Consider the following 26488-nt stretch of genomic DNA (forward strand, 5'->3'; position numbering starts at 1 on the left):
GCTCTTTGACTATTGTTGTGTCCTGTTGTAATACTGGTGGGTGTGGACTCACTGCGCCATGGGCTGGCCTTACACTAGAGGGGCGTGACTAAGCAACTACCTGGTTTTCGCTAGAGCCTCTGGTGGTTGAGGATAGACTTAGCTACAGAATGTCACCAGGTATCACTTCAGCGTGCAGGCATGTAAGACCCAGGAAAACTGAATTTACGGATTTGAATATCCCATAGGAGATCCTCTCGGTATGCAGAGCACTGATCTACAGCATAATGAATCAAACAGGTTTACAGCTGCATCATTGCTTGACTGTTGCCTCCATTGTGTAGGGAGCTGAAGATGACGGATGATAGCCTCATGAATGAAGTTGCCTGTGGAGCTGGAATCCAGATTGGCAGAGACGTTGAGGGACCTCTCCTGCCAAGTCAAGGTAACATCAGACATTAGTAGTAGAGATCAGTTACTCTTACCTAGAATCGTCTCTGCGGCCAACACTAGGTGCTGGAGTTTCCAGAGTTTCATTGGCGAAAAAAAATGCCCTTTGCCACAATACAAACATTCTCGCAGTACCTACGCTGTAGATAGTTTAGTTTGCTCAACCTACATAGGTTCAGATGCTAGTGGTTGCACTTGCAGTGGCAATGGAGCTGGAACTTCAGAGCCAGTCTGGGAGGTGCTCTGGCATGAGGAGACGCTGAAGCTTGTTGCAAAGCTCGCTCATGGAAGCGGAGATCAATCATGGTGGCCAGCTGTATCATGGCGTCCAGTGAGGAGGGTAAGTTTCAACTAGCTAGCTCATCCTTAATTCGACCGGAGAGACCCTTCCAGAACATTGCCACTAGAGCTTCTGTGTTCTTTGCCAACTCCGCCATCAAGGTACAAAGGCGCAAGGCATACTGGGTTACGGATTCCGAACTCTGCCTTATATTCAACAGAGACGAGGCATGGCCGGGAACCTAAAAACTACCCGGAACATCTCCAGGAACCTCTCGAGATCTCAGGTCTCCTGACCACAACACTTCCAAATAGAATTCGCCCAGGCCAGTGCTTGACCAGACAGCAAAGAGACCATAAATGTTATTATAGTCTAGTCCACAGAGGTGAGCATGGTGTATAAAGTGGATCTTACACTGGTTAATAAAACCGCTGCCATCTTTAGTGTCTCCATCAAACAGAGACGGGAGTGGACGTTGGAACTTAGCATCTTCAGCAGAAGCTAGAGCGAGAGAATCCCTCTTAGAGGTTTATGGCCCAGAAGGGAGCTGGCCGGACAAGTTAGCAGCGGACATATCTGTGGACAGATCCTACATTTCAGTTGCCACCACACTGATGTGCTGCATCATATTGTCCTGATGCACGCGTTGAGAGAAGACCTCCTCAAACAACACTTGTGATATTGTCTTGGGTTCCCTGGGTCCAGATGTGTCAGCACGGTCCAGGTGTGTCAGAGGGGTCCATGGTTTGTACTGTAACACTGCTGGGTGTGGACCCACTGTGCCACAGGCCCGGTTATGCGCTGGAGTGGCATGACTAAGGGACTACCTGTTTTTTTGCTAGAGCCTGTGGTGGTGAGGATAGGCTAGGCCTCCGGTAGTACCACTTCAGGACTGGAGAGTCCGAGGCATGAGTATGTGGTATAGGAGAGCAAAGACAGAAACATAGTCAGACGGTCAGAGGTCGAGCCAGGCAGCAGTAGGCGTAGCCGAGATCAGGTGTAGAGAGGTCAAGCAGGACGGGTAAACAAGCCGAGTCTCTTTAAAAGAAAAGAGGACTAACAGAGAAAGAACAATGTTCAAGCAAAGAGTGGGGGTAGACCTGCTGACAAGGAATAGGCTGGGCAACCAACTCTCTGTAGGACACAGGATGGTTAAACGCACCCTTAAGGCTAGATGGATACCACATACAGCAGCAGCAATGCTCAGGAGTGCAGGAGGAAACAAGTTCAGCGGCACGACCTGCCATAAGGACAAACCGTACGGTTAGTGGGGTGGCACCGAGGATACAATGCTAGTTACTGCCGTGACATCTATCTGTATTAGACTTTTCCAACTAATAACCCCATACAGTTCACATATTAAAGGGGTTATCCAGGTCTACTTTATTTTTTTTTACTATGCACGTAAAAACTAACAGGCACGAAGTTGCTGACTTCCTGCCTGTTGTGCCCAGTGCCGACTCAGAGTGGTTACTGATGGTTCCTGCCAGCTATTCAGCTGCTCCGCATCAACAGGGTAGCTCTTCCTAGTCTGTTTATGGGGCGTGACTGCCGGTTAGACAGCAGAGAGCCAGCTGTCAATCAGCATGATGTACACAGTCACGCTCTATCAACAGAGCAGAGTGAAAGAGAAGCTGCTGCTCTGTGGACGACTCATCAGCGGAAGCTGCTGCGTTTCAGGCATGCGCTGCCTGTGACTGTTCTGTGCCTGCAGAGATCGACGCCAGGCACAACAGGCAGGCAGTTAGCAGCTACTTGCCTGTTAGTTTTTAGGCCCATAATAAAAACATTAACCAATTGTGGATAACTCCTTTAAACTTGCTGCACGTTTTTTACATATGGAAATAGTGGTTATGTATAGGCGCTTGTCTCACCTCAAAAATTATATTTTTTTTGTAAAGATCTCATGTGGTCCTGAGAAATCTAGCCTAGATGCCATATGCACTCAGGGTGTCAAGGCATCTAAAAAAGGACTAAATGCAATGACAAACATGCCCCCAGTGCACTTCCAGCCTCATGTGCATCTTGCTTCAATGTTGGATTTCTCAGGATTGCCACATGGGATCTCTACAGAGTAACATATTTGAGGACAAGAGCCTATACAGCCGCAACACTACTTCCAAGTGTAAAACATGCCGAAAGGTTTTATTTAACATGGATTAATACGCATTATCATTTACCTGCTCCATTTTACATTCTTCATCTTAAAAAACACAGATAATCTAGATAAACTTGAGGCTAAACATATTTTGACGAGCAAGAATTGTGAAACTTCTCCAAAAAAGATTTGCATTATTGCATGCAAACGCATTCAGATGACATTTTTGAAGGGTTATCTGCGTATTTCGAATAGTCTATATGTGGTTGTTCACATGTCCCAGTTTTGCAGACCAAGTGACGCCCCCCCCCCCCAAAAAAAAAAAAGGGGAGACATGCCTGCTTTTCATCCAAGTCCCGGATCTCTCAGCCATTGAAATCAATGCGTTTGTGAAAATAAATAAAGGACAGCACACGGATGTCATGTCCCATCCCAGTACTGTTTTTATGGTTTTATATCATTTTTAACAGTATAGTTGCAAATACCTTTCACCCTGCTGATTTCTGCTCTACCATTTCTTACCAGCACAAGTGTGGACTCGCGGAGAATTTCATGCTGCTGTTTGACTCATGCGACTATAACATACCGTAATAATAGTGCTAGCAATTAGTTTTTCCACACCATTGAATCAGGGAGGACATGTTTTCATTACAGTTAATTATAGCTATGATGTTACTTTGGAATTTCCAAGAAAAAGGCTGTAAAAACTATTCAGTCTACAAAAATTCACCTACGGTAATTATACAAATCTCGTTTCTGATAAGTTGCAATATTTGCCCATTTCTTAGCTATTCTGCATCTGGGAAGGCTGTGGGATACACAATATGGCTACAGCCCCCATATGGCATTCCCAGGGTCCTGGATGGTGAATCGGACTAGTCGTGCAGTATTCGGGGAGGGGGGGGGGAGGATATGTAGTGTGTGTGCGTGTAGCGGGTCTGCGTGCAAAGACAGTGACACTTCCTTCAGCCGCCAGAGTGCATTTTTATTCATCACAAAACACAGTTATAGATAAAATGTACATTTTCATTCCTGAAAAAAAAATATATAGTATACACATTGAAGCAATCATAATAACAGGTGAGGAAACTCTATAAATATGCTGCATTTCCCCAATTATCTCATACTGATCCTCAAACCCGCCAGCTGTGGTCAATGTCAGCACATAGACGCTAGTGAGCTGCAAAGTATACAGACATTAATGCCATCCAACAGTATGAACGATCAATAATCCAGTGCATGCTTGGTCCTAAAAGGATGCCAGATTATTGAAACTTTACTGTATCTACAATGTTACTAAATATATATATAAATATTTTAGCTGCTTAAAAGGAAAATTTGTCACCTGATTTTTGTTGCTCCGGAGACCCCGATTCCAGCAATGTGTCACTAACTGGGCTGTGTGTTGCTTTTTTTCAGAAAATCCCTGTTTTCTCTGCTGAGAACTCCTGCAGTTCTCTGATTGCTGAGCTGTGTATAATCCCGCCCACACGATTGATTGGCAGCTCTGTCATTAGGCAGTAAGCAGCCAAATCAGTGGTGGGGGGCGGGGTTGGACTACCTGGTAGCAGGTTTACTAGTCCTCTAATCATAATCTCCCACTGATAAAAGGCATTTTTTTTAAATTAAAACTACAGCAAGCAGCCCACTAAGGCTACGTTCACATTAGCGTCGCGTCGCTGTTGCGTCGGTGACGCAGCGGCGACGCACGGAAAACCGCGCGTGCGTCGTTTTTTGACGAAATCGGACACAAGAAAAATGCAACTTGTAGCGTTTTCTTGCGTCCGACGCTAGCGTCTAAAACGACGCACGTGTCGGAAAACGCGTGCAAAAAGACGCACGCGTCCCCTATGTTAAACATAGGGGCGCGTCGCCGCTGCGTCGCCGACGCAACAGCGACGCGACGCTAATGTGAACGTAGCCTAAGTGAAACATTGCTGGAATCAGAGTATCTGCCCCTACATTTATGCTGCTCTCAGATTCAGTGCCAAAAACCAGGTGACAGATTACCTTTAATACTGTAGACAGGTGTGGATAGTTTGTAGTAACGTTGTCACATGCCTGTGTACTTATGACCTCCATGTTTATAAAGTACAGCAGATAACTGCGCAGTAACGGAAGGATGTATCTACGAGTGTGTACTGCTATCACATTTGAAATCTTGTGACCAAGGACGCAAATACACTGGCCGAGCACGGCTGTATTAAAGGCCGCCAATCAGAAGCCAATCCTACTTCCATGCATGCAAAATGCAATCGTTCTGGAACACCATTGTTCTCGGCAGCACAGGCCATATTTACACAGGACAACGTGCTCCCGAAAACGATGATTTTTAAAATAAGCTGAAAAATGATTTCACTCAACAAATGAGAGCGTTCCTCGATCGTCGGGTGCTTGGCAGCCTGCTCAGACTGCACAATAATTGGAAAACAAAGTTTTCGTTGCTAGGTCAAAACACTATTTAATAGCAGTCTTTGTGCCAAACCTACTTACAGAGACACATAGAATATACAATTGCTAAAAAAAAAGATTTACACCACGATTAAAACTTAATAAATATTTCATAGCGGACTTCAAATAAATGAAGGTTAGCAGGCGGCAGTCACGTAGGTGAACAACCATATGCCAAATCTTCACCGTGTATTTGCTCCTGCAAATGCAATCATGGTTTTTACCTTGTATGATCGCTGGCCATGTCGTGACATTAATTCCCTGCTGATTTGAGCATCTGGTGCTGCCACAATACTGTCCCCATCGTGATCTACATACGGTTTTCCCCCTACAAGACATATACGAAGACCTTACACCCTGAGAGGTCGGGGCCAGGATTGAAAATCTGCATCACTAAAACAAGCAATAGCAATCTTCTGCTATTCTTGAGGATTTCTAGTACATTTTCCTTTGTTTTTCTGATGCATTGTTAGTGCAGAAACACTGTAATTATGAATTTAAAAAAAAAAAAATGCATTTTTTTGAAGTTTTTCCTGACTCCCCATAAAACCCTATAAAGTAAAAGATTCACAAAAAAAGAAAAGGGTCCTAAAGTCCCCAGTAAGAGTGGCAGATTGGTGTGCATGCCCGACCACAGCTCCATTTACTTTCTGTGGGACTGATGAGGACAGCAGAGCGGCTCTCTCTAGCATTCCCGCATATATTAGAGCTCTCTCTCTAGCACTTCCACAGACATTAGAGTGCTCTTTCTAGCACTCCTCCAGATATTAGAGCGCTCCTGGCAGATAAGATATTAGAGTAGTGATCACACATGCACACTACATCTACATTCACAACAGGGGGCTTTGGGACCCTCTGTCTTGTAATCAGTGATGATCCCAGGATTAGAGTGCCATAGGGTAGATACAACCAGCCAAGTCTGAAATACTATCTTACACATAATAACAATGCCCCTTTACTAATGAAATAAAACACATTACGGAGATGCTAACGCTAAATGGTTGCCCTCTACCTACAGTAGGTATGGAAAGTATTCAGACCCCTTTAAATTTTTCACTCTTTGTTTCATTGCAGCCATTTGGTAAATTCAAAAAAGTTCATTTTTTTCACATTAATGTACACTTCTGTGTTAGGGTTGGCGGAACGCAGTACATATATATGTATTATATATGTATTATTAGGTGCGTGTGCAACCCGGGGTCCACCGTGCATGAGAGGAACCTGCTGCTGGCAAATGGCAGCGCTATATGGCGGTATAAGCGAACTCTGTTAACTCCACAGAGTCGCTAGGAACAAGATGCTGTGCCCTGTTAACCTCACAGAGGTACACAGCTACCAACCAGAGCAAACTGTGGTCATGCAGTCAGTGAAAACAGACAAACAACTCCTCACCAGAGGTGACGGTATTCTAGCGGCTTATTTCAGCCAAGGCCCTGAATACCCTCATACAAACTCCTCACCGGAGGTGCCGGTATTCTAGGGGCTTATTTTAGCCAAACCCTAACCGCATCCAGACATGACCACACTGGCGCTGAGCTCATAGACTTTGGTTTGATACTAGCGCATGGCCGTGCGGCCATGCAAACCTTTTATAGCTGCAGCAACTTCAGGACCTTCCTAGAGGACCAATGGGAGCTGCTGCAGTATCTGAACATGTGACCCCCGACCTCCAATGAGAGGTCTTAGCCTGTGCATGCTCAGAAGGGGAAAAGCAGGACTTAGTCCCAGAGACGTCTGCTCGCCGCTGACCAGTACTGGCTACAAAGGCAGAGCCTGGAAGAACAGTAGTAACCAGTCGCCCAGTATCAGCCTGAGCCATACGCTAGGACCGACATCTCCGCTGAGCAGGCTCCACTGCAGCTGGAGAAGAATGGGAGACCGCAGCGGAGGTGGTTCGATATTCCCCCTGTGCAGAGGCAAGAACTCAACACCTAACACTCTGCACCCCATCGTAACTGAAATGTAGAAATTTTTGCAAAGTTAATAAAAAAAGAAAAGCTGAAATATCACATGGTCATAAGTATTCAGACACTCATATTTAAGTCACATGCTGTCCATTTCCTTGTGATCCTCCTTGAGATGATTCTACTCCTTCATTGGAGTCCAGCTGTGTTAAATTAAACTGATAGGACTTGATTTGGAAAGGCACACACCTGTCTATATAAGACCTCAGAGCTCACAGTACATGTCAGACCAAATGAGAATTATGAGGTCAAAGGAACTGGTCAAGGAGCTCAGAGACAGAATTGTGGCAAGGAACAGATCTGGGAAAGGTTACAACAGAAATTCTGCAGTACTCAAGGTTCCTAAGAGCACAGTGGCCTCCATAATCCTTAAATGGAAGAAGTTTGGGACCACCAGAAGTCTTCCTAGACCTGGCCATCCAGCCAAACTGCGCAATCGTGGGAGAAGAGCCTTAGTGAGAGAGGTAGAGAAGAACCCCAAGATCACTGTGGCTGAGCTCCAGAGATGCAGTAGGGAGATGGGAGAAAGTTCCACAAAGTCAACTATCACTGCAGCCCTCCACCAGTTGGACCTTTATGGCAGAGTGGCCCGACAGAAGCCTCTAATCAGTGCAAGACATATGAAAGCCTGCATAGAGTTTGCTAAAAAACACATGAAGGAATCAAGAGACTATAAGAAATAAGATTATCTGGTCTGATGAGACGAATATAGGCCTTTTTGGTGATAATTCTAAGCGGTATGTCTGGAGAAAACCAGGCACTGCTCATCACCTGCCCAATACAATCCCAACAGTGAAACATGGTGGTGACAGCATCATACTATGGGGGTGTTTTTCAGCTGCAGGGAAAGGACGACTGGTTGTCATTGAAGGAAACATGAATGCGGCCAAGTACAGAGATATCCTGGATGAAAACCTCTTCCAGAGTGCTCTGGACCTCAGACTTGCCGGAAGGTTCACCTTCCACCAAGTCAATGACCCTAAGCACACAGCTAAAATAAAGGAGTGACTTCAGAACAACTCTGTGACCATTCTTGACTGGCCCAGCCAGAGCCCTGACCTAAACCCAATTAAGCATCTCTGGAGAGACCTAAAAATGGCTGTCCACCAACGTTCACCATCCAACCTGACAGATCTGGAGAGGATCTGCAAGGAAGAATGGCAGAGTATCCCCAAATCCAGGTGTGAAAAACTTGTTGCATCATTCCAAAGAAGATTCATGGCTATACTAGCTCAAAAGGGTTCTTCTACTCAATACTGAGCAAAGGGTCTGAATACTTATGACCATGTGACATTTCAGTTTATCTTTTTTAATAAATTTGCATTTACTACAATTCAGATTTTTTTTAGTCAAGATGGGGAGCAGAGTGTACATTAATGAGAAAACAAATTAACTTTTTTGAATTTACCAAATGGCTGCAATGAAACAAAGAGTGAAACATTTAAAAGGGTATGAATACTTTCCATACCCACTGTATATACACCATGTCGGCTTACTAATGTTTTACAAGCTAAATCCTTCACGTTTCAGATACTATAAGAAAGCTATTAATTTATTTTTGACTTGTAAAATATATTAAAAGTTATTGCAATTCTTCGCAAAGACCGAATCTCAGCAACTACAAGTTCAGAATTCAGGCCGCAGATGAGAAGTGTCCAGTCTCCAATGTCATATCAACATTAAGTCTGTTTCGATGATCTCCTGTTACGAACGTAGAAAAATACATACGTTGTGGTGCAAAAATGAGGAACGCTAGCTGCTTCACTTGATGCCTTCACAGAAGAAGACATTGTGCTTTAGGAGGCTTTTAGGACGACCACTGGTAGAAAACATGTATGTACCATTCAGTATCTCCTATAGTTCCCTCTTCCTCCATAGCCTCCATCACCGTATCCTCCTCTGCCCTGGTAGCCTCCTTGTCCACCTCTATTAAAATTACTTGCACCTGCATTGTACCCTCCTCTCCCATAACCACCACCGCCACCTCGTCCACCTCCCCTCCAGCCTCCTCTTCCTCCGTCGTCCTGTCTTTTCTTCCATGGTGGCATTTCTGGAGGTGGGGGAGATATCTCTGAAGGTCTTCCTCCTCGATCCGGCACCCTGCCCATGAGAATCTGAAGTGCGATGTAGACAGAACACAAGTAAAATCGTCATTAGCCAAACACATCTGATATTACCCAGAAAAAGAACCTTCTGGTTATCAAAATGGGTCCAAAGTTTTGTAGCAATTCATTACTTAAAGGGGTTGTTCCCCATTATAAAAGAAGCAAGCCACCCTGTACTTACCTTCCCCAGGTTCACCAGCAAGTCTACCCCAGTGTCTGCATCTCATGGATGTCACATCGACAGCCAATGAGCGAGCTCAGCGGCTTTGAGCGGGGCGTTCCTGCTGAGCTCACTGATTGGAAGCCGAGACTAGCTGTTGGATCCGGGTAAGATTACTTCAGTTTCATAACAAAGTTTAGATAGAAACTTAATTGAAAAGGAAAAAACCCTTTAAAGGCTTTGTCCAACTTTGCAACCATTGCAATTTGTATTGTGTTGTCTGTAGGAATGATAAAGTCCCATTGTTGATGAGCTCAGTGCAGTTATACATACAGTAACTACTGGGTTGCTGTGCCAGTGCACGGACCACAGCTGTCAATCACTGCTGAGTGGGCGGGGAGAGACTGGTATATAACAGGAGGATCCCCCCTTTGTGATACCAACAGGTTTCAATATAAGAGCAAAATACATATCTATCAATCTGTGCATGGTTACCATTGAAAACTGTATTCTGGCACAAAGAGCGAGACAATAAGCTCTCACAGTCGCCTCCGTCCTATTCTGGAGCGCTGCCGGTGGGCTAGCTGTGCTCACAATGCTTATACAGCATATGGTCATGTCATATCATGCACATACACCATGACTGGGAATCAGAGCTCAGCAGATCCCATCCGCTGCTGGGTCTCCATAGTGACTGAAAGATGAGACCGGGTGACTAAGTCTTGGCTCCAGCTGTCGTGGCGGTCCCTTATTGTTCCATCTAGTTAAGACGTGCATAGAGCAAAACCAGAAAAAACAAAATTGATATGTTTTTCATAAGCACTGAAGAGAGGTGTCCTCATTGCAGAGGGAGAGCACTGAATGTAGGGTTATAAGTGGGATGGAAAATGAGGATTACCAGGAGAAGCTACAAGGAAAGATTGTGGGGGTCATAAAGTCAGCGATGGGAAACCCTACCTACAATCTTCACATATTCTATATCAAGATGTCAGGCATCAAGATGGACCAATGTCCATAGCTAGTGTGCAGGCGGAGGGAACAAAATATATCCCAGACGATTTACCTTATTGATGGGGCACACCATCTTTTCTCGGGCAGATCCACTACTAGTACGGACTATCTTCGAGAGGTCCCGTCTGGCGGCCAAGAGATGCGGCACAGAAATTCCCGATTTTGGGGACAGTGAGTAACGGATTGGTTGGTACACTCTTGCAATTTCATCCATTTTTGCCTAAAAGCACAGATAAAAGAAATAGTTGTACACTCATATGAAAAAAGGTTAAAGGGAACCTGTCACCTGAATTTGGCGGGACTGGTTTTGGGTCATATGGGCGGAGTTTTCGGGTGTTTGATTCACCCTTTCCTTACCCGCTGGCTGCATGCTGGCTGCAATATTGGATTTAAGTTCATTCTCTGTCCTCCGTAGTACACGCCTGCACAAGGCAATCATGTCTTGCACTAGCGTGTACTATGGAGGACAGAGAATGAACTTCAATCCAATATTGCAGCCAGCATGCAGCCAGCGGGTAAGGAAAGAGTGAATCAAACACCCGAAAACTCCGCCCATATGACCCAAAACCGGTCCCGCCAAATTCAGGTGACAGGTTCCCTTTAAAGCAACTTTTCCATAAATTAAACTGTTATAGTCTGTGTATTCTGACACATGATTTGGAATTATAAAACTAGAAATAGAGATCATAAAGTAAGATGATCCTTATCAGGACAGCTGATTGTGGACCGTCCAATTCCCAGGACTGCTGCTGATCAGACACCGGCAACCTATCCCAAGGACGGGCAACCTAAACCAAGGCCGGACAGCCTATCCCAAAGACGGACAACCTATCCCAAGAGCTTACAGCCTAATCCAAGGCTGGACAGTCTATCCCAAAGATGGGCAACCTATCGCAAGGACGGGCAACCTGTCTTGAAAATGGACAACCTATCCCAAAGACGGGCAACCTATCCCAAAGACTGGCAACCTATCGCAAGGACAGGCAACCTATCTTGAAGATGAACAACCTATTCCAAGGACAGACAACATCCCTAGACTGTCAATCAAAAAAAAAAATATTTGTGAAAACCCTAGTAAGGTGAAACCCAAAATCAATAAGCTCTCCATAACTGTATCCAAAATACCTTTTCCATGTGATTCAGTAGCGGAGACCTGAACCAACGCAGTTTGATAAATTCATTACTAAAAAGGAGATTTTTGTGTACTCACCGTAAAATCTTTTTCTCCGAGCCAATCATTGGGGGACACAGGACCATGGGTGTTATGCTGCTTGCCACTAGGAGGACACTAAGTAAACACAAAGAGCTAACTCCTCCTCTGTAGTGTACACCCTTTGACTGGCTAGTAACGACTCAGTTCGGTAGTAAAGCAGTAGGAGTATAAGAGAAAAACAAGACAAGTAAACTATGTCAAAAACTGAGGAACAAACCACAACAACAAACAGCCATAGGCTAACAGGGTGGGTGCTGTGTCCCCCAATGATTGTCTCAGAGAAAGATTTTACGGTGAGTACACAAAAATCTCCTTTTCTCCTACGCCTCATTGGGGGACACAGGACCATGGGACATCCTAAAGCAGTCCCTGGGTGGGGAGCAAATGCACTGCTAAAACCCCATGTACCACTGGCTTACTGAGGTACTGCTGTCTGCAGAATGCGCCTGCCAAGGGCAGCGTCTGCTGAAGCCTGGGTATGGATGTGATAGTGCTTCATGAAGGTATGCAGACTGGACCAAGTTGCAGCTTTACAAAGCTGTTGTGCAGAAGCCTGGTGCCGAATGGCCCAGGAAGCACCGACCGACCGAGTCGAATGCGCCATAATCCCTGTTGGGACAGGGTGGAACACCCTGACGTGGTAGGATTCCTGATTAGTGGAGCGAATCCACTTGGCTAGAGTGGCCTTTGAGGCAGGTAGACCTTTCCTATGTCCCTCTGGAAGCACGAACAGGACATCCGACTTACGGAAGGGAGCCGTGCGAGATATGTACCGCCGAAGAGCTCCAATCACATCCAGAGTATGGAGAGCTTTCTCGATACGATGGGTTGGTGCCGGACAGAATGACGGCAAGACAACGTCCTCATTTAGATAAAGGAGGAGACGTCTTTAGGTAGGAAAGAGGGAGAGGTTCTAAAAACTACCTTGTCAGGAAAATCAGGAAGGGGGGGTGGGGGGTCTTTAAGAGAGCTGCCAACTCAAAAACTCTCCTGATTGACGAAATCGCCACGAGAAAGACCACCTTCCATGAAAGGAGGGTGAGAGGGATGTCCTGCAATGGTTCGAAAGGGGCCTCCTGAAGAACTCCGAGAACCAATTTAAGATCCCATGACGCCAGAGGCATTCTATAGGGAGGGACCACCCTGGAGACTCCTTGGATGAACGTCTTATCCGGCAGTCTGGAAGCGATCTTTCATTGGAATAGAACAGACAATGCGGACACTTTGCCCATGAGCGAGCTTAGGGCAAGGCCTGACTCCAAACCTGATTGGAGAAACTCCAGAATGGAAAAAAAACAAAATTAGAACGTCCATGGGTATTGCACCATGAAAAGAAGATGCGCCAGGTGCGATGATAAATGCGCATGGATACGGGTTTCCTAGCGCGAATCATGGTAGAAGAAACCCCTGGAGACAATCCAGCTTGGGCTGAAATCCAGGATTCAACGGCCACGCTGTCAAAGACAGGGCCCCGGAGTTCTGGTGGCAAATTGGGCCCTGTGAGAGAAGATCCGTGCGATCTGGAAGGCGCCAGGGGACGTCGGCAACCATTTGGACGAGTTCTGCGTACCATGCTCGGCGCGGCCAGTCTGGCGCGACGAGAATTACCGGTCTCCCCTCTGCTCTGATCTTCTTGATGACTCTCGGGAGCAGAGGAAGAGGAGGAAAGATGTACGGCAGCTGGAATCGCTGCCATGACAGAACCAGTGCATCTGCTCCGATGGCAAGAGGGTCGAGGGATCGAGCAATGAACCGGGGAACTTAGTTGTTGAGCCTCGAGGCCATGAGATCCACATCAGGCGTCCCCCAGCGAAGACAAATCTGCTGGAAGACTTCCGGATGGAGGGACCACTCGCTCGAGGCAAGACCTTGGTAACTGAGGATGTCCGCTTCCCAATTCTCCACACCTGGAATGTGGATCGCTGAGATGAGGGAATGATTGGTCTTGGCCCAGCGAAGAATATGGGCGACTTCGCACATGGCTGCCCTGCTGCGGGTTCCCCCTTGCCGGTTGATGTATGCTACGGCTGTGGCGTTGTCGGATTGGATCCTGATGGGATGTCCTGCGAGAAGGTGGTGAAAATTGCGTAGGGCGAGCTTGATCGCTCGAATCCAAGACGTTGATTGGGAGACGAGACTCTCGCGCTGACCAACGACTCTGTGCTGTGTGGTGATTGAAAACCACGCCACAGCCTGAGAGGCTGGCATCGGTGGTCACCACCAACCAGCGCACCGGAAGAAAAGACCTCCCTTGGTGCAGGGAGGACTGTAGCGTCCACCACCTGAGGGATTTCCTGACCTGTGGAGATAGGCGAAAGCGACGGTCGAGGGAAAACGGACTCCTGTCCCAGGCTAACAGCAGAGCCTGAAGACACAAAAGAGAGTAGTAAAACCAAAAACACTCAGTTTGAAAAAATGTTGCAGTAATCCGCAAGTGCTAGTAAAAGATGTAAAAAACAGGGTATTTGGTTGATACGTTTTTTGCAAAAAATGTATACTAAGCTGCTCTACCAATCTTCACGGTATACCCTTATCAGAGCAGTCCTAACTAATGTATGCAATCCCTATCTGATGTATTTAAAAACCTGATCATCTGTATATAACCTGTGTGAACAGGGTTCAGAGAGGAAAAATCCATGTGTGTATACAGGGTAGAACAGCATTTGTGCAGATAGCCCAAGAGGAGTGGTGGAACTCCCCAGTCTTGTAGACACAAGAGAACAATTATGGAAACAGGAACACATGGGCTACTTGCACAGCAGAGCCTGTTGCAGGGGACGGAGATGAAACTGCGCAAACGGAACTGCTTCCGCTGCGGCCACCATCTTCCCGAGGATGCGCATCGCGAAGCGGATGGAGTGCGGGACTGGGCGGGAGAGCTTGCGCGCCCCCTGTTGGACGGACGAGACCTTCTCTGGAGGGAGAATGACTAACCCACGGGAAGAATCCAAAATCATGCCCAGGAAGCAGATTTGCTGGGCTGGCACCGGAGATGATTTCTCAAAGTTGATTTTCCAACCCAGGCGAGAAAGAGAATCCACGGTTATCCTGACAGACTCTGCGCATGCAGGGTGGAAAGGCCCTTTGATCAATAGGTCGGCCAGGTACAGGAGAACTACCACTCCCCGAGCGTGAAGAATGGCCATGACAACTGCCATGACTTTTGTGAACACTCTGGGGGCAGTGGCGAGTCCGAAAGGTTAGGCCACAAACTGGAAGTGTTCGTCCTGAACAGCGAAGCGCAGGAACTGCTGAGAGGAACAGATCGGGATGTGGAGATAGGCGTCCTTGATGTCTATGGATGCAAGGAACTCTCCTCTTTCCAGAGTCGCGATAACGGAACAGAGCGAGTCCATTCTGAAGTGTCGAATCCGTACGAACTCGTTTAGCCGCTTGAGATCTAGGATGGGCCATAGAGTCCCGTCCTTTTTTGGGACCACGAATAGGTTTGAGTAGAATCCCCTGAACCTCTTGTCTTGAGGAACCGGAACAATTACACATCCCTTCGAAGCGCCTGTATGGCCTGAAGAAGATGTGACGCCCTCGCTTTGGGGGGGGGGGGGGGTGGGGGGGGTGGGTTTGGGAAGACTGGAAGAAGCGTGGAGGGGGGATAGAAGAACACTCAATCTTGTATCCGGAGGACACGAGCTCTCTGACCCACTCATTGTGGACGACCGAGAGCCAATTTGGGCGAAACAAGAGAAGACGTCCGCCTACTCTGTCGGTGTCCACCAGACACGACAACGAGTCATTGAGTAGAAGGTTTAGTGGGTGCGGATGCCTTGGAACCAGAGGGTCTCGGTCTGGGCTTCCAGGAACGGTTAGGTCTGTATGAGACCTGGGGATTTCTGTCTCCCCGCCGTCCCAAACCAGGGGAAGATGAGGACCAACCGGAGTGGTTACGAAAGGATCGGAATCGAAACTGCTGTTGATTCTGAAAGGGCCGTGTAGGCTTCTGCTGAGGAAGGAATTTACTCTTCCCTCCGGTAGCATCAGAAATGATTTGGTCTAGCTTTTCTCCAAATAAACGGCCAGCGTGGTAAGGTAAAGAAGTCAGCGACTTTTTAGAGGCAGAATCTGCACGCTAATCCCGGAGCCGCAAGGCCCTCTTGATGGAAATTGCGTTTGCGGCCGCTTGAGCTGCGCAATTAGCCGCATCTATAGAAGCATTGACAACAAAGTCTCCAGCCTGAGCTATCTGGTTAGCGAGTCTGGCCGCCTCTGGGGGAAGATTACTGCCCAGGCAACCATTGCCTTAGCCACCAAGTAGCCTCAAAAGATGGAAGGAGTGCTGCTCCTGAGGCTTCAAAGACTGAGCGAGCCAGGTAGTCAATTTGACGGTCAGAAGGTTTTTTTGGATAGGATAGGATTGTTTTGGATGCGAGGCGAGATACGGCAGGATCTACAGAAGGGGAGAGAAGCCACTCCTTCGTCAGGTCCTTAGAGAAGGGATATTTAGCTTCTGTGGCCTTTTGGGCCGTAAAACGCTTATCCGGATGTTCCCTGTGTTTTTGGACAATGTCCTGGAACTCAGGGTGATTAGCAAATATTTTTTGGACATGTTTCGTCTTTTTAAAAGACACTACGTGTTCCTGAGTGGAGACCGATTCCTCATCTACCATCAGTGATTTATTAACTGCCTCAATAAGGGAGTCAAATGTATCCTGATCTATCGAGGAGTCCTGAGTTAAAGACTGCTCTGACTCGTATTCCGAATCATGTACGCTGCGGCCATCGGGAGAAGGGGAGCGAGAGGTGGAGCTCCTCGATGCTGAAGCTCGAGCGTGTACAGGGGGCGAGACATGGGCCCTTTTCCTAGAACCCCGAGATTCTCGAAGCAAAGTACTGCCCCTGTGCACGGACGGCCCTGCACCGGAATCCGTTGCGGTCAACGGAGGGGCGTTCTGGTTTATAGAGGATCCCCGGAAGGAGGGGGAGGCAGAAGGCGGCTGCGCACCAGCCGGGTCACAGTTCTGGCACAAAGGGGTAGTGTGAGCACGTGGCAGAGAAGAATTGCCAGTGGCACATGCGCTAAAAAACAGTGTGCTTTTTGTTGCCCCTTTTTGCCTCCTTAGATTGAGACATAGTATATGTCTGTGCCTCCAAAATACTGCAATAGCAGGGATGTGGATGCAGAGAAGGGGTTAAGCGTTTTCCTATAGGGAGGAGCAGCTTACCCACGGTCCTGTGTCGGTGTCCCCAGGGAGGAAGCATTGTGTTGAATTCCACGCAGGAAAGGAGTCCCAAGATGGCGCCCGAGATTTGCAGGGCTGTTCTCATTCAGAACGAGAAGCGCCTAGGCAGTGGGCGGGGCTCCAGCAGTGGGCGGGAATTATAAACGCGGCCTAACCCGGCTGAAAACCCGGAGGCTAAATTTGTGCAGGCTGCCGGCGGCGCGCGCCGGTGTAGCGCTGTACGATCGCCGCTGTCAGCAATCAGCGGCGCCTCTCCCCAGGTACCCGGACTGCAGCGTGAGGAGGGGACTACTCACCGAGCCTCGGTGCGGCCTCCAGCTCAATCGGTCCCCCCTGCGCCGGAGGATGGAGAGATACGGGGAGGTATACTCGCCGTGCTCGCCTGTTGATAGTTCGGGGGAGAGTGGACCCTAAAAAAGGAGTCCGTCGCCCCCTTCACTCCGTTAGATAAAAAATAAAAATTTACAGAAAATAAAAAAATAAATAGACCCAAGTGCCTCCTACAGACACCAAGCAAGAACTGAGTCGGTCGTTACTGGCCAGTCAAGGGGTGTATACTGCAGAGGAGGAGTTAACTCTTTGTGTTTACTTAGTGTCCTCCTAGTGGCAAGCAGCATAACACCCATGGTCCTGTGTCCCCCAATGAGGCGTAGGAGAAAAACCTGGCCTCACTGCACTGGGTGTGAACACACTGAACCGAACATTCGGTCTCACTGTTTGCCTACATGGCCCCTCTGCACACAAAACTAGTCATTGGTCAAGTGTTGGGAAAGTGGTGCAGTCAATGTGCTGGCGAATCTGTTAAATAGGATTGTGTCTAGATTACACCAAACATTTAATGATACAATATACTGTTGGTGTGGCTTCATGTTGCCACATTGGTGTCCTGTGTCGCACAATGACACGATGGAACCCACCTTGGTTAGCCATGACAAAACTTTTCCAACTACCGTAAGTTTTATACTTTATTTTATGGGCACTTTCTTGGAAGGATCTGATCTCGCCAGTTTGTTATAATAATCTTTATTTTTATATAGCGCTAACATATTCCGCAGCGCTTTACAGGTTGCACACATTATCGTCGCTGTCCCCGTTGGGGCTCACAATCTAAATAGTTATGCTTGTCCGTGTTATTACATTCATTACTATGATTTGCGACGCTCTGAAATTACAAGGGGACACAATCGGTAGGAAGCCCTACAGGATCCTAGGTGGCACCGTAAGAAGCTTCGTATGGAAATGCTGCCCTCGTGTGGTGTTTAGTGTCACTGCATATATTTTCTCTCCTTTTAAGACTTCAACGTTTCCGAAAGCATTGGGCACAGAATTTACCTAAATAAGGCCCTGTCCCTCCTATATGTGCAAGAGAAACATTTTTTAGGAAGTCAAGCAACCTACTAAATAAATAAGCAGTGTGAAGGACAGTAGACAGGGCAATACAAACAGCTCCCATAAAATTCTGAGGACAAACTAAATAATATAGGAGGAATTTATTCTCAATTTTATATAATAAAAGCATGATGGAGGAGAAGGGAGGGACCTGGATCTCAGTCTCCTCATCTGAGTCACTTGTGGCAAAATGTACTCAGATACCCCCCAAAAATACTAAAAATGGAAAATTCTCAGTGACTTATACTTTTTAATGGTTAGCTGAAAAATTGGCAATGAATCGCAAGTTCCGAGAATATTCATACTACTGATGAAGAGACCGTAGTCTGGAAAGCTTGGGATTTGTTCCCATCTTTTCAGCTAGCCCTTAAAAAGTACAGTATCAACCACTGAGGATTCTCAATTTTTATCATTTTTTAATCTGCTGGCTAACACAGTAGAAAGATATATTTTACTTGTATCAGCTTTTTTAAGTCCCATATATTGCACTTCCTGTGTCATTTTGCTTCACTCACCTTAGCTTTGTCGGACCACCCAAATGACTGCACGGTGACATCCAGCCGCTTTATTAACATCCTGCGACGGCACTCGTATTCTTTACAGAGAGCGTCATTAATTTTCTCCAGATGTTCCTATAACATAAGAGATGCACAAAATTAAATGTCTGACGTGATGTTTTATAGGTTTATGGGTTGGATGAAAGATTCATAGATCTTCAATATGACCAATATAGGGAAAACGGGTGTCACCGCTCCTGATGAGGAAACTGAAGGATACCATAAAACGGCTCGACCTTTTTACAATCATATGAATGTGGGAGTTGTATAATCTACATAGTTTATACTGCACTCGTGCGGTCATTTACAGTATATCACTATCCTCTGATCAAAGTTAACAGGGTTTCACGTATCTGCCAAACACAATATTTTTTGCCCCCTCCCATGTACCTGTCATCTTTCTGGCCCCTTAATGGTCAAGACCAATGAGACAAAGATTTTAAATTTTCCTGATCACTTACAAGCTCATCATTTAGGTGAGGACGACTAGAACAACACAGAGAAATCCATGAATATCTTTTAGATCTATGCATACAAGCAATCCCAAATTTCGGACGACTCCTAGTTATGAACGCAAGATTAAAAAAAATAAAGATCTAAAAACTAATACTGACCTAAGTGCTCACCTCTCTGGCCGCCCGCTACTCACCGATCGATTGCCTTTCTTCAGCCATCGCGCAACCCCTCTCTGATCTCTTCATTACAGGTCACGACGGCGTTCAGTCCTCACAATTCACGGATTGTTGCAACGTCAACACGACAAGACATGCACCACCACCTAATGACGAGACGTCCGTGGCTTGGACGCAGCCGGAAGCCCTGGCGTATAACGAGGAGGTCTGAGAGGTGTCGCAAGATGGCGGTAAGAAGAGAACCAAATAGCAGGCAGCGAGGCAACAGAAGAGGTCAGTGATGAGGGATTCGTTTTTTGTTTTGCCAGCCCTGTTCCAAAGCACATACAATTTTGGGTTACGAGCAAACCTACAGATCCACTCTAGTTTGTACCCTGGGGACTACCTTTAGATTTGGGGGTCGTCATCTAGATCTATGGTGCCTTATCGTTCCTTTGTAGTTCTTAGATTTCATATGGAGACGGAGGATTTTCTCATATAAATCTCCATTGGATTCCATATTACAGAGTTATTCTGCATACCGACGAGAGTGTGTGTATGGAGACCCCGTACAGAGCCATCCGGGAGTCCACGTGCGTCCACACAGCCTCATGACGATAGCATTGCTTAATATGTATGACAAGTAATAATTTAATCATTCTGTGGTTCTGCGGACCCTGTACTATCTATACATACACCCCTCACCCACAAGTATACTGTATATGACATGGCTTCCTCACCAGCTGCTGAGCAGTCAGATCCACATTGAGCAGGGCCTGGTTAACGCTGGCAGCCTTCAGTTTTGGTAAAAGTTCTGTAACCTGCAAATAATAAATCAATTTAATTCTAAGAATACAAAATTCCATTAATAAAAATAATATCAGTGCATACATGAGAAATAACGTCTTAATGAAGGTATGGCCGTGAAAGGGATTTATCAGGGTCTGCAGAGGGTGAGGATCAGCTAAACCAGAGATGTCAACCTCAAAATTATAAACTTGGACAAAAGTCGCAGGCCAACCTTGTTAGTTATTAAAAAAGGCCTGCAATTGAGGAAGCTTTTCCCTCATCAAATATAAAATGATAAATTTTTTCATATAGAAACAAACTTAACCCCTTCACCGCTGAGCCTCTTTTCACCTTCCTGACCAGGCCAAATTTTACAATTCTGACCACTGTCACTTTATGAGGTAATAGCTCTGGAACGCTCAGCGATTCTGAGAGACTGTTTTCTCGTTACATATTGTACTCCATGATAGTGGTAAAATTTCTTCAATATGACTTGCATTTATTTGTGAAAAAGGAAATTTGGCAAAAATTTTGCAACTTTCAAACGTTTAATTTTATGCCCTTAAATCAGAGACCTATCGCACAAAATACCGTATATACTCGAGTATAAGCCGAGATTTTCAGCCCAAATTTTTGGGCTGAAAGTGCCCCTCTCGGCTTATACTCGAGTCACGGTGGGTGGCAGGGTCGGCGGGTGAGGGGGAGAGGGCCCTGAGGCATACTTACCTAGTCCCGGCGATCCTGGCGCTCCCCCTGCCGTCCCACGGTCTCCGCGTGCTGCAGTTCTTCCCCTCTTCAGCGGTCACGTGGGACCGCTCATTAGAAAAATGAATATGGACTCCACTCCCATAGGGGTGGAGCCGCATATTCATTTCTCTAATCAGCGGTAACGGTGACCGCTGATAGAGGAAGAGGCTGCGGCACCGAAGACCAGCTGTCCGGGAGAAGGAGCCAAGGACCGCGCCGGGAGCAGGTAAGTATCGCATATTCACCTGACCCCGTTCCACACGCCGGGCGCCGCTCCATCTTCCCGGCGTCTTTCCACTCTGACTGTTCAGGTCAGAGGGCACGATGACGCATATAGTGTGCGCGGCGCCCTCTGCCTGATCAGTCAGTGCGGAGAGACGCCGGGATGGAACGCCGGGAGCTGCAAGCAGCGAGGTGAGTATGGCATTTTTTTTTTTATTGCAGCAGCAGCAATGGCAGAGATTTCTATGGTACATTAATGGGGCAATAATGAACGGTGCAGAGCACTATATGGCACAGCTATGGGGCAATAATGAACGGTGCAGAGCACTATATGGCACAGCTATGGGGCAATAATGAACGGTGCAGAGCACTATATGGCACAGCTATGGGGCAATAATGAACGGTGCAGAGCATTATATATGGAGCACAGCTTTATATGGAGCATCTATGGGGCAATATTGAACTGTATGGAGCATTATATGTGGCACATTTTTATATAGAGCATCTTATGGGCCTATCATGAACTGTATGGAGCATTATATGAGGCTCCGGATTCAATATGGATATTCAAAAACACTTATCGTATTTTTCTGACCATAAGACGCACTTTTTTTCCTCCAAATTTGGGAGGAAAGTGTGAGTGCGTCTTATGGTACGGATGTAGCATGTGGGGAGGGGGGCAGCAGTGAGTGGGATCGCACAGTTATCCCACTTCAGGATGTCCCCGCTGCCCTGGAATCAGTGCTGGGGAAACCACATGGTCCCGATGATTAAGTGCAGTGAATATTCATTAGCTACTCCCCGCCCACCTATCAGCTGAGAGGTAAGCCTGGAGAGGCAAATGAATACTGCACTTAAGCAGGGACACACATGGCTTCCCCAGCACTGATTCCTGCAGCAGCTGGGGAGATCCGTGTGTTGGGGGAGAGGAGGCAGCAGCAGCAGGGTCCGGGGGAGAGGAGATCGCTGTACCTTCCTGGGCTGGAGCTGAGTGCTGTGCAGTGTGCACAAGGAGGACCTGTGATGATGTCAGAAGTGGGCAGGCTGGAGCATCACAGAGCCCTCCCTCTTCTTGACATCATAGGTCCTTCAGACTCCCCACTAGAATCTGCTGGCTTCCATTACCTGTGCTGTGGAAAGGCAACAAGAGGGAGGGCTCTGTGTGCAGTCATGGGATGCTTTTACCTCACCACAGTGTGGCTGGCTGCCACAATTAAGAGGTTAGTCTTTCCAAAACACAATAAAGCACTCTGCCACTTCTTTAGTGAACTATAACTCCCAGCATGTCATAGGATCTGCAGGACATGCTGGGAGTTATAGTTCTCCCATTGGATTTTAAAGCAGCACTCCAGTGTTATTTTGCAGTGCTGGAGTGGTGCTTTAAATATAAGCCCTGTGCCCCCATTCTTATACTCACCCTCCAGCATCTTCATATAGTACTGTACAGACACCACACTGGTCCCGCAGCTTCCAACATAATAACATACTATTATATGTGGGGTTATTATATATAATAGTAGGTTATTAAATATTTTACCACATTTTTTTGCTTCAAATATTTTTTTCCACCTCTAAAACCTGGGTGCGCCTTATAGTCCGGTGCGTCTTATAATCCGAAAAATACGGTAACCTACTGATGTCTCAATTAATTTTACTTTTATTGGTATCTATTTTTATTTTTGACATTAACCGGTAGCTGCTCCATTTTCCACCCTAGGCTTATACTCGAGTCAATAAGTTTTCCCAGTTTTTTGTGGCAAAATTAGGGGGGTCGGCTAATACTCGGGTCGGCTTGTACTCGAGTATATATACGGTACTTAACATTTCCCACATGTCTACTTTAATTTTTGAAACAATTTTTTTTATTCGGAAGTTATAAGGGTTAAAAGTTGACCAACAATTTCTTATTTTTTCAACAAAATTTATAAAATCATTGTTTTAGGGACCACCTCACATTTGAAGTGACTTTGAGGGTCCTATATGGCAGTAAATACCCAAATGTGACACCATACATTTCTTAACTCTTGAGGTGCTTCACTTCACAGGATTTTGTTAGAATGTGGGAAAAAAAAAAATGAACATTTATTTTTGAACAAAAATGTAGCTTTAGACTCAAAAGGGTAACAGGAGACAATGGACCCAAAATTTGTTGCGCAATTTCTCCTGAGCATGCCGATACCCATATTTAGGCAAAAGAAAGATTTTTGGTACTCACCGTAAAATCTTTCTTGGAGCCTTCATTGGGGGACATAGGTAACCATGGGTGTATGATGCGGTCGCTAGGAGTCAGATACTCGGCAAAAAAGGAAAATAGTTCCTCCTCCGCAGTATACACCCACTGACAGGTACAAAGTACCTCAGTTAGTGCTAAAGCAGTAGGAGAAGCAACCAAAAAACTCAACATACAGTATGTACCAATCCAACAACAAAGGCACTTAGGCCCAATAGTGGTACAAACAATTAGGGAGGGTGCCGTGTCCCGCAATGAAGGCTCCAAGAAAGATTTTACGGTGAGTACCAAAAATCCTTCTTCATGGCTTCATTGGGGGACAGGTAACCATGGGACGTCCTAAAGCAGTCCCCAAGGGTGGGAACAGAAAGGATGCAGAGAAAAAACAGACTTAGGTAGGCCAGTGCATAACTGCCGCCTGCAGCACCTTCCTTCCTAGGCCTGCATTAGACAAGGCATGATTATGAACCCTGTAAAACCTTGCAAAGGTGTGCAAAGATGACCAGGTCGCGGCCTTACAAATCTGTAATGGCAACTAAGAAGGCAACTTCTCATTACAGAAGAGAAAACAGAATTTCCTGAATGGGCTCAAAAAGGAGCGTGCTGGAGTGCGCCAAGGACAAGGTTAAGTCATGGATCTATTGGGGAACGATAAGGAGGTGCCAGGTGGGCGACTCCTTGAACAAAAGTCTTTACCTAGGAAGGAGACGCCAGATTTAATTGGAAAAGAATTGACAGAGCGGAAACCTGCTCATTAAGAGTACTGAGTGATAGACCCGAGTCAAGACTCACTTGTAGAAAACCAAGGATGGAAGGAAGGAAAAAGGACATAGGAACCAAATTGTTGTCCTCACACCACCGGAAGAAGTCCTTCCAGTATCTGTGGTAGGCACATGAGGAAGCTGGTTTTCTCGCTCTAATCATGGTTTGAATGACCCGATGGGAAAAACGAGCCTCTCTCAGAACTGCGGCCTCAACGGCCATGCCTTTAAACTTAAAGACTGTGAAGGCCTTGCAAAAGAAGATACGGACGGTCTGGAAGCCTCCAGGGAACGTCCCTGAGCTTGTTCACCAGATCTGCGTACCAGGCCCGTCATGTCCAGTCTGTAGCGATCAGGATTACGGGAATCCCTTCTGCCTTTATCTTTTTCAAGATTCTTGGAATCAATGAGGGGACAGAAAAAGAAAAGGCAGTTGGAAATGTGACCACGGGATTACTAGAGCATCGGAACTGATGCTAGGCTAGGGATCCTGGGACCTGGTTACGTACCGAGGAACCTTATGGTTCATCCGAGATGCCAACAAGTCAACGCCAGGTGTGCCCATTTCTGGCATATCTGGCTGAAAACTGTGGGGCTGAGTGACCACTCATCTGATGCGAAACCCTGACGGCTCATAGAATCAGCTGCCCAATTTCCCACCCTCGGAATGTGCACGGCTGATATGGCGGGAACGTGACGTTCTACCCATCGCAGAATCCTTGTTACCTGTACCATAACCTGTTTGCTGCGTGTCCCACCTTCATGGTTTATAAATGCCACGGTAGTGGCGTCATTCAACTGTACACGGACCAGCTAGTCTGCGAGGAGGGTATGCCAGTAGCAAAGGGCAAAGAAAATTACCCTGATCTCCAGGAGATTGTTGGGGAGAATGGCTTCTTGGGCGTTCCAGCAACCCTGCGCTGATGAAGAAAAGACCGCTCTCCAACCGAGGAGACTGGCGTCGGTGGTGATGACCTGCCACCGGAGAGGAAGGAAGGACTTCCCTCGTAGTACTGAGGCTGATAGTGTCCACCAGGTAGGAACTGCCTCACCTTGAGAGGCAGAAGCACAGGTGGGTCCAGAGAGATTGTCCTCTTGTCCCAAGCTGACAAGGCCAGCTTAAGAGGACACGTATGGAACTGGACAAAGGGCACGGCTTCCATGGCGGCAACAATCTTCCCCAGAACTCTTAAGCAGGACCGCAGGGGGAGAGGAGCTGGTCGCTTTAGAGTGCGGAACCCCAGGGAAAGGGGAAAAAAAAACAAATTCTCCTTTTGAAGGAAGACTTGGGCCGTGTCGAACCTCATGCCCAGAAAACACCAGGTGCTGAGCTGGGGTCAGGGAGAACTTCTCTCGTAGTGCTCCATACAGAATAATGGCCTTACATAGTGCTCCATACAGAATAATGGCCCCACATTGCCAAATATAATCACCCTGTAGGCCAGAGTTTGCACCAGATAAGGTTTCTGATTTTAAAAATAGTAACTGTATGCGGTGGTCATAACCTCATTAAGTAAGAGGGTCTTATGACAAGATTTTGCATTATATATAATAGTAAATTAATTGCAGCATTTAAAATAAATCCTTTCCTCTACATACCGTATATACTCGAGTATAAGCAGACCCGAGTATAAGCCGAGACCCCTAATTTTGCCACAAAAAACTGGGAAAACTTAATGACTCGAGTATAAGCCTAGGATGGGAAATGCAGCAGCTACCGGTAAATTTCAAAAATAAAAATAGATACCAATAAAAGTAAAATTAATTGAGACATCAGTAGGTTAAGTGTTTTTGAATATCCATATTGAAATCAGGAGCCCCATATAATGCTCTATACAGTTCATGATGGGCCCCATGAGATGCTCCATATTAAAATATGCCCCATATAATGCTGCACAAATGCTGATTATGGTCCCATAAGATGCTCTATAGAAACATTTGCCCCATACAACGCTGTATAAATGTTGATTATGGCCCCATAAGATGCTCCATAGATTATGACCCATACAATGCTGTATAAAGGCTGATGGCCCCTTAAGATGCTCCATAGATTATGCCTCATAAAATGCTCCATAGATTATGCCCCATAAAATGCTCCATAGATTATGCCCCATATGCGGTTGCTCAGATTACCATAAAAAAAAAAATCACATACTCACCTCTCGTCGCTCAGGCCCCCGACACTTGCGATATTCACCTTTCCCGTTCCACCGCCGTGCGCCGCTCCGTCTTCCGGCTCTGACTGTTCAGGCAGAGGGCGTACACCAACTACGTCA

At 46.5% G+C, this 26488-nt stretch overlaps 1 protein-coding gene across 1 annotated transcript in view; it reads right to left on the reverse strand.

The window, feature by feature from the left end:
• Window positions 1-5242: 5242 nt before the first annotated feature.
• The window catches only part of FAM98B (family with sequence similarity 98 member B), a 36478-nt gene continuing 15232 nt past the window's right edge, over window positions 5243-26488 (reverse strand). The window contains exons 5-8 of the mRNA XM_069732492.1: window positions 20204-20284; window positions 18811-18927; window positions 10551-10718; window positions 5243-9336 (exon numbers count right to left, since the gene is read on the reverse strand). Coding sequence (XP_069588593.1) covers window positions 9067-9336; window positions 10551-10718; window positions 18811-18927; window positions 20204-20284 — 636 coding nt within the window. The 3' untranslated portion in view covers window positions 5243-9066. The remainder of the gene's footprint in view (window positions 9337-10550; window positions 10719-18810; window positions 18928-20203; window positions 20285-26488) is intronic.

This window comes from Ranitomeya imitator, chromosome 1, assembly GCF_032444005.1.
Source record: "Ranitomeya imitator isolate aRanImi1 chromosome 1, aRanImi1.pri, whole genome shotgun sequence".
Classification (NCBI taxonomy): domain Eukaryota; kingdom Metazoa; phylum Chordata; class Amphibia; order Anura; family Dendrobatidae; genus Ranitomeya; species Ranitomeya imitator.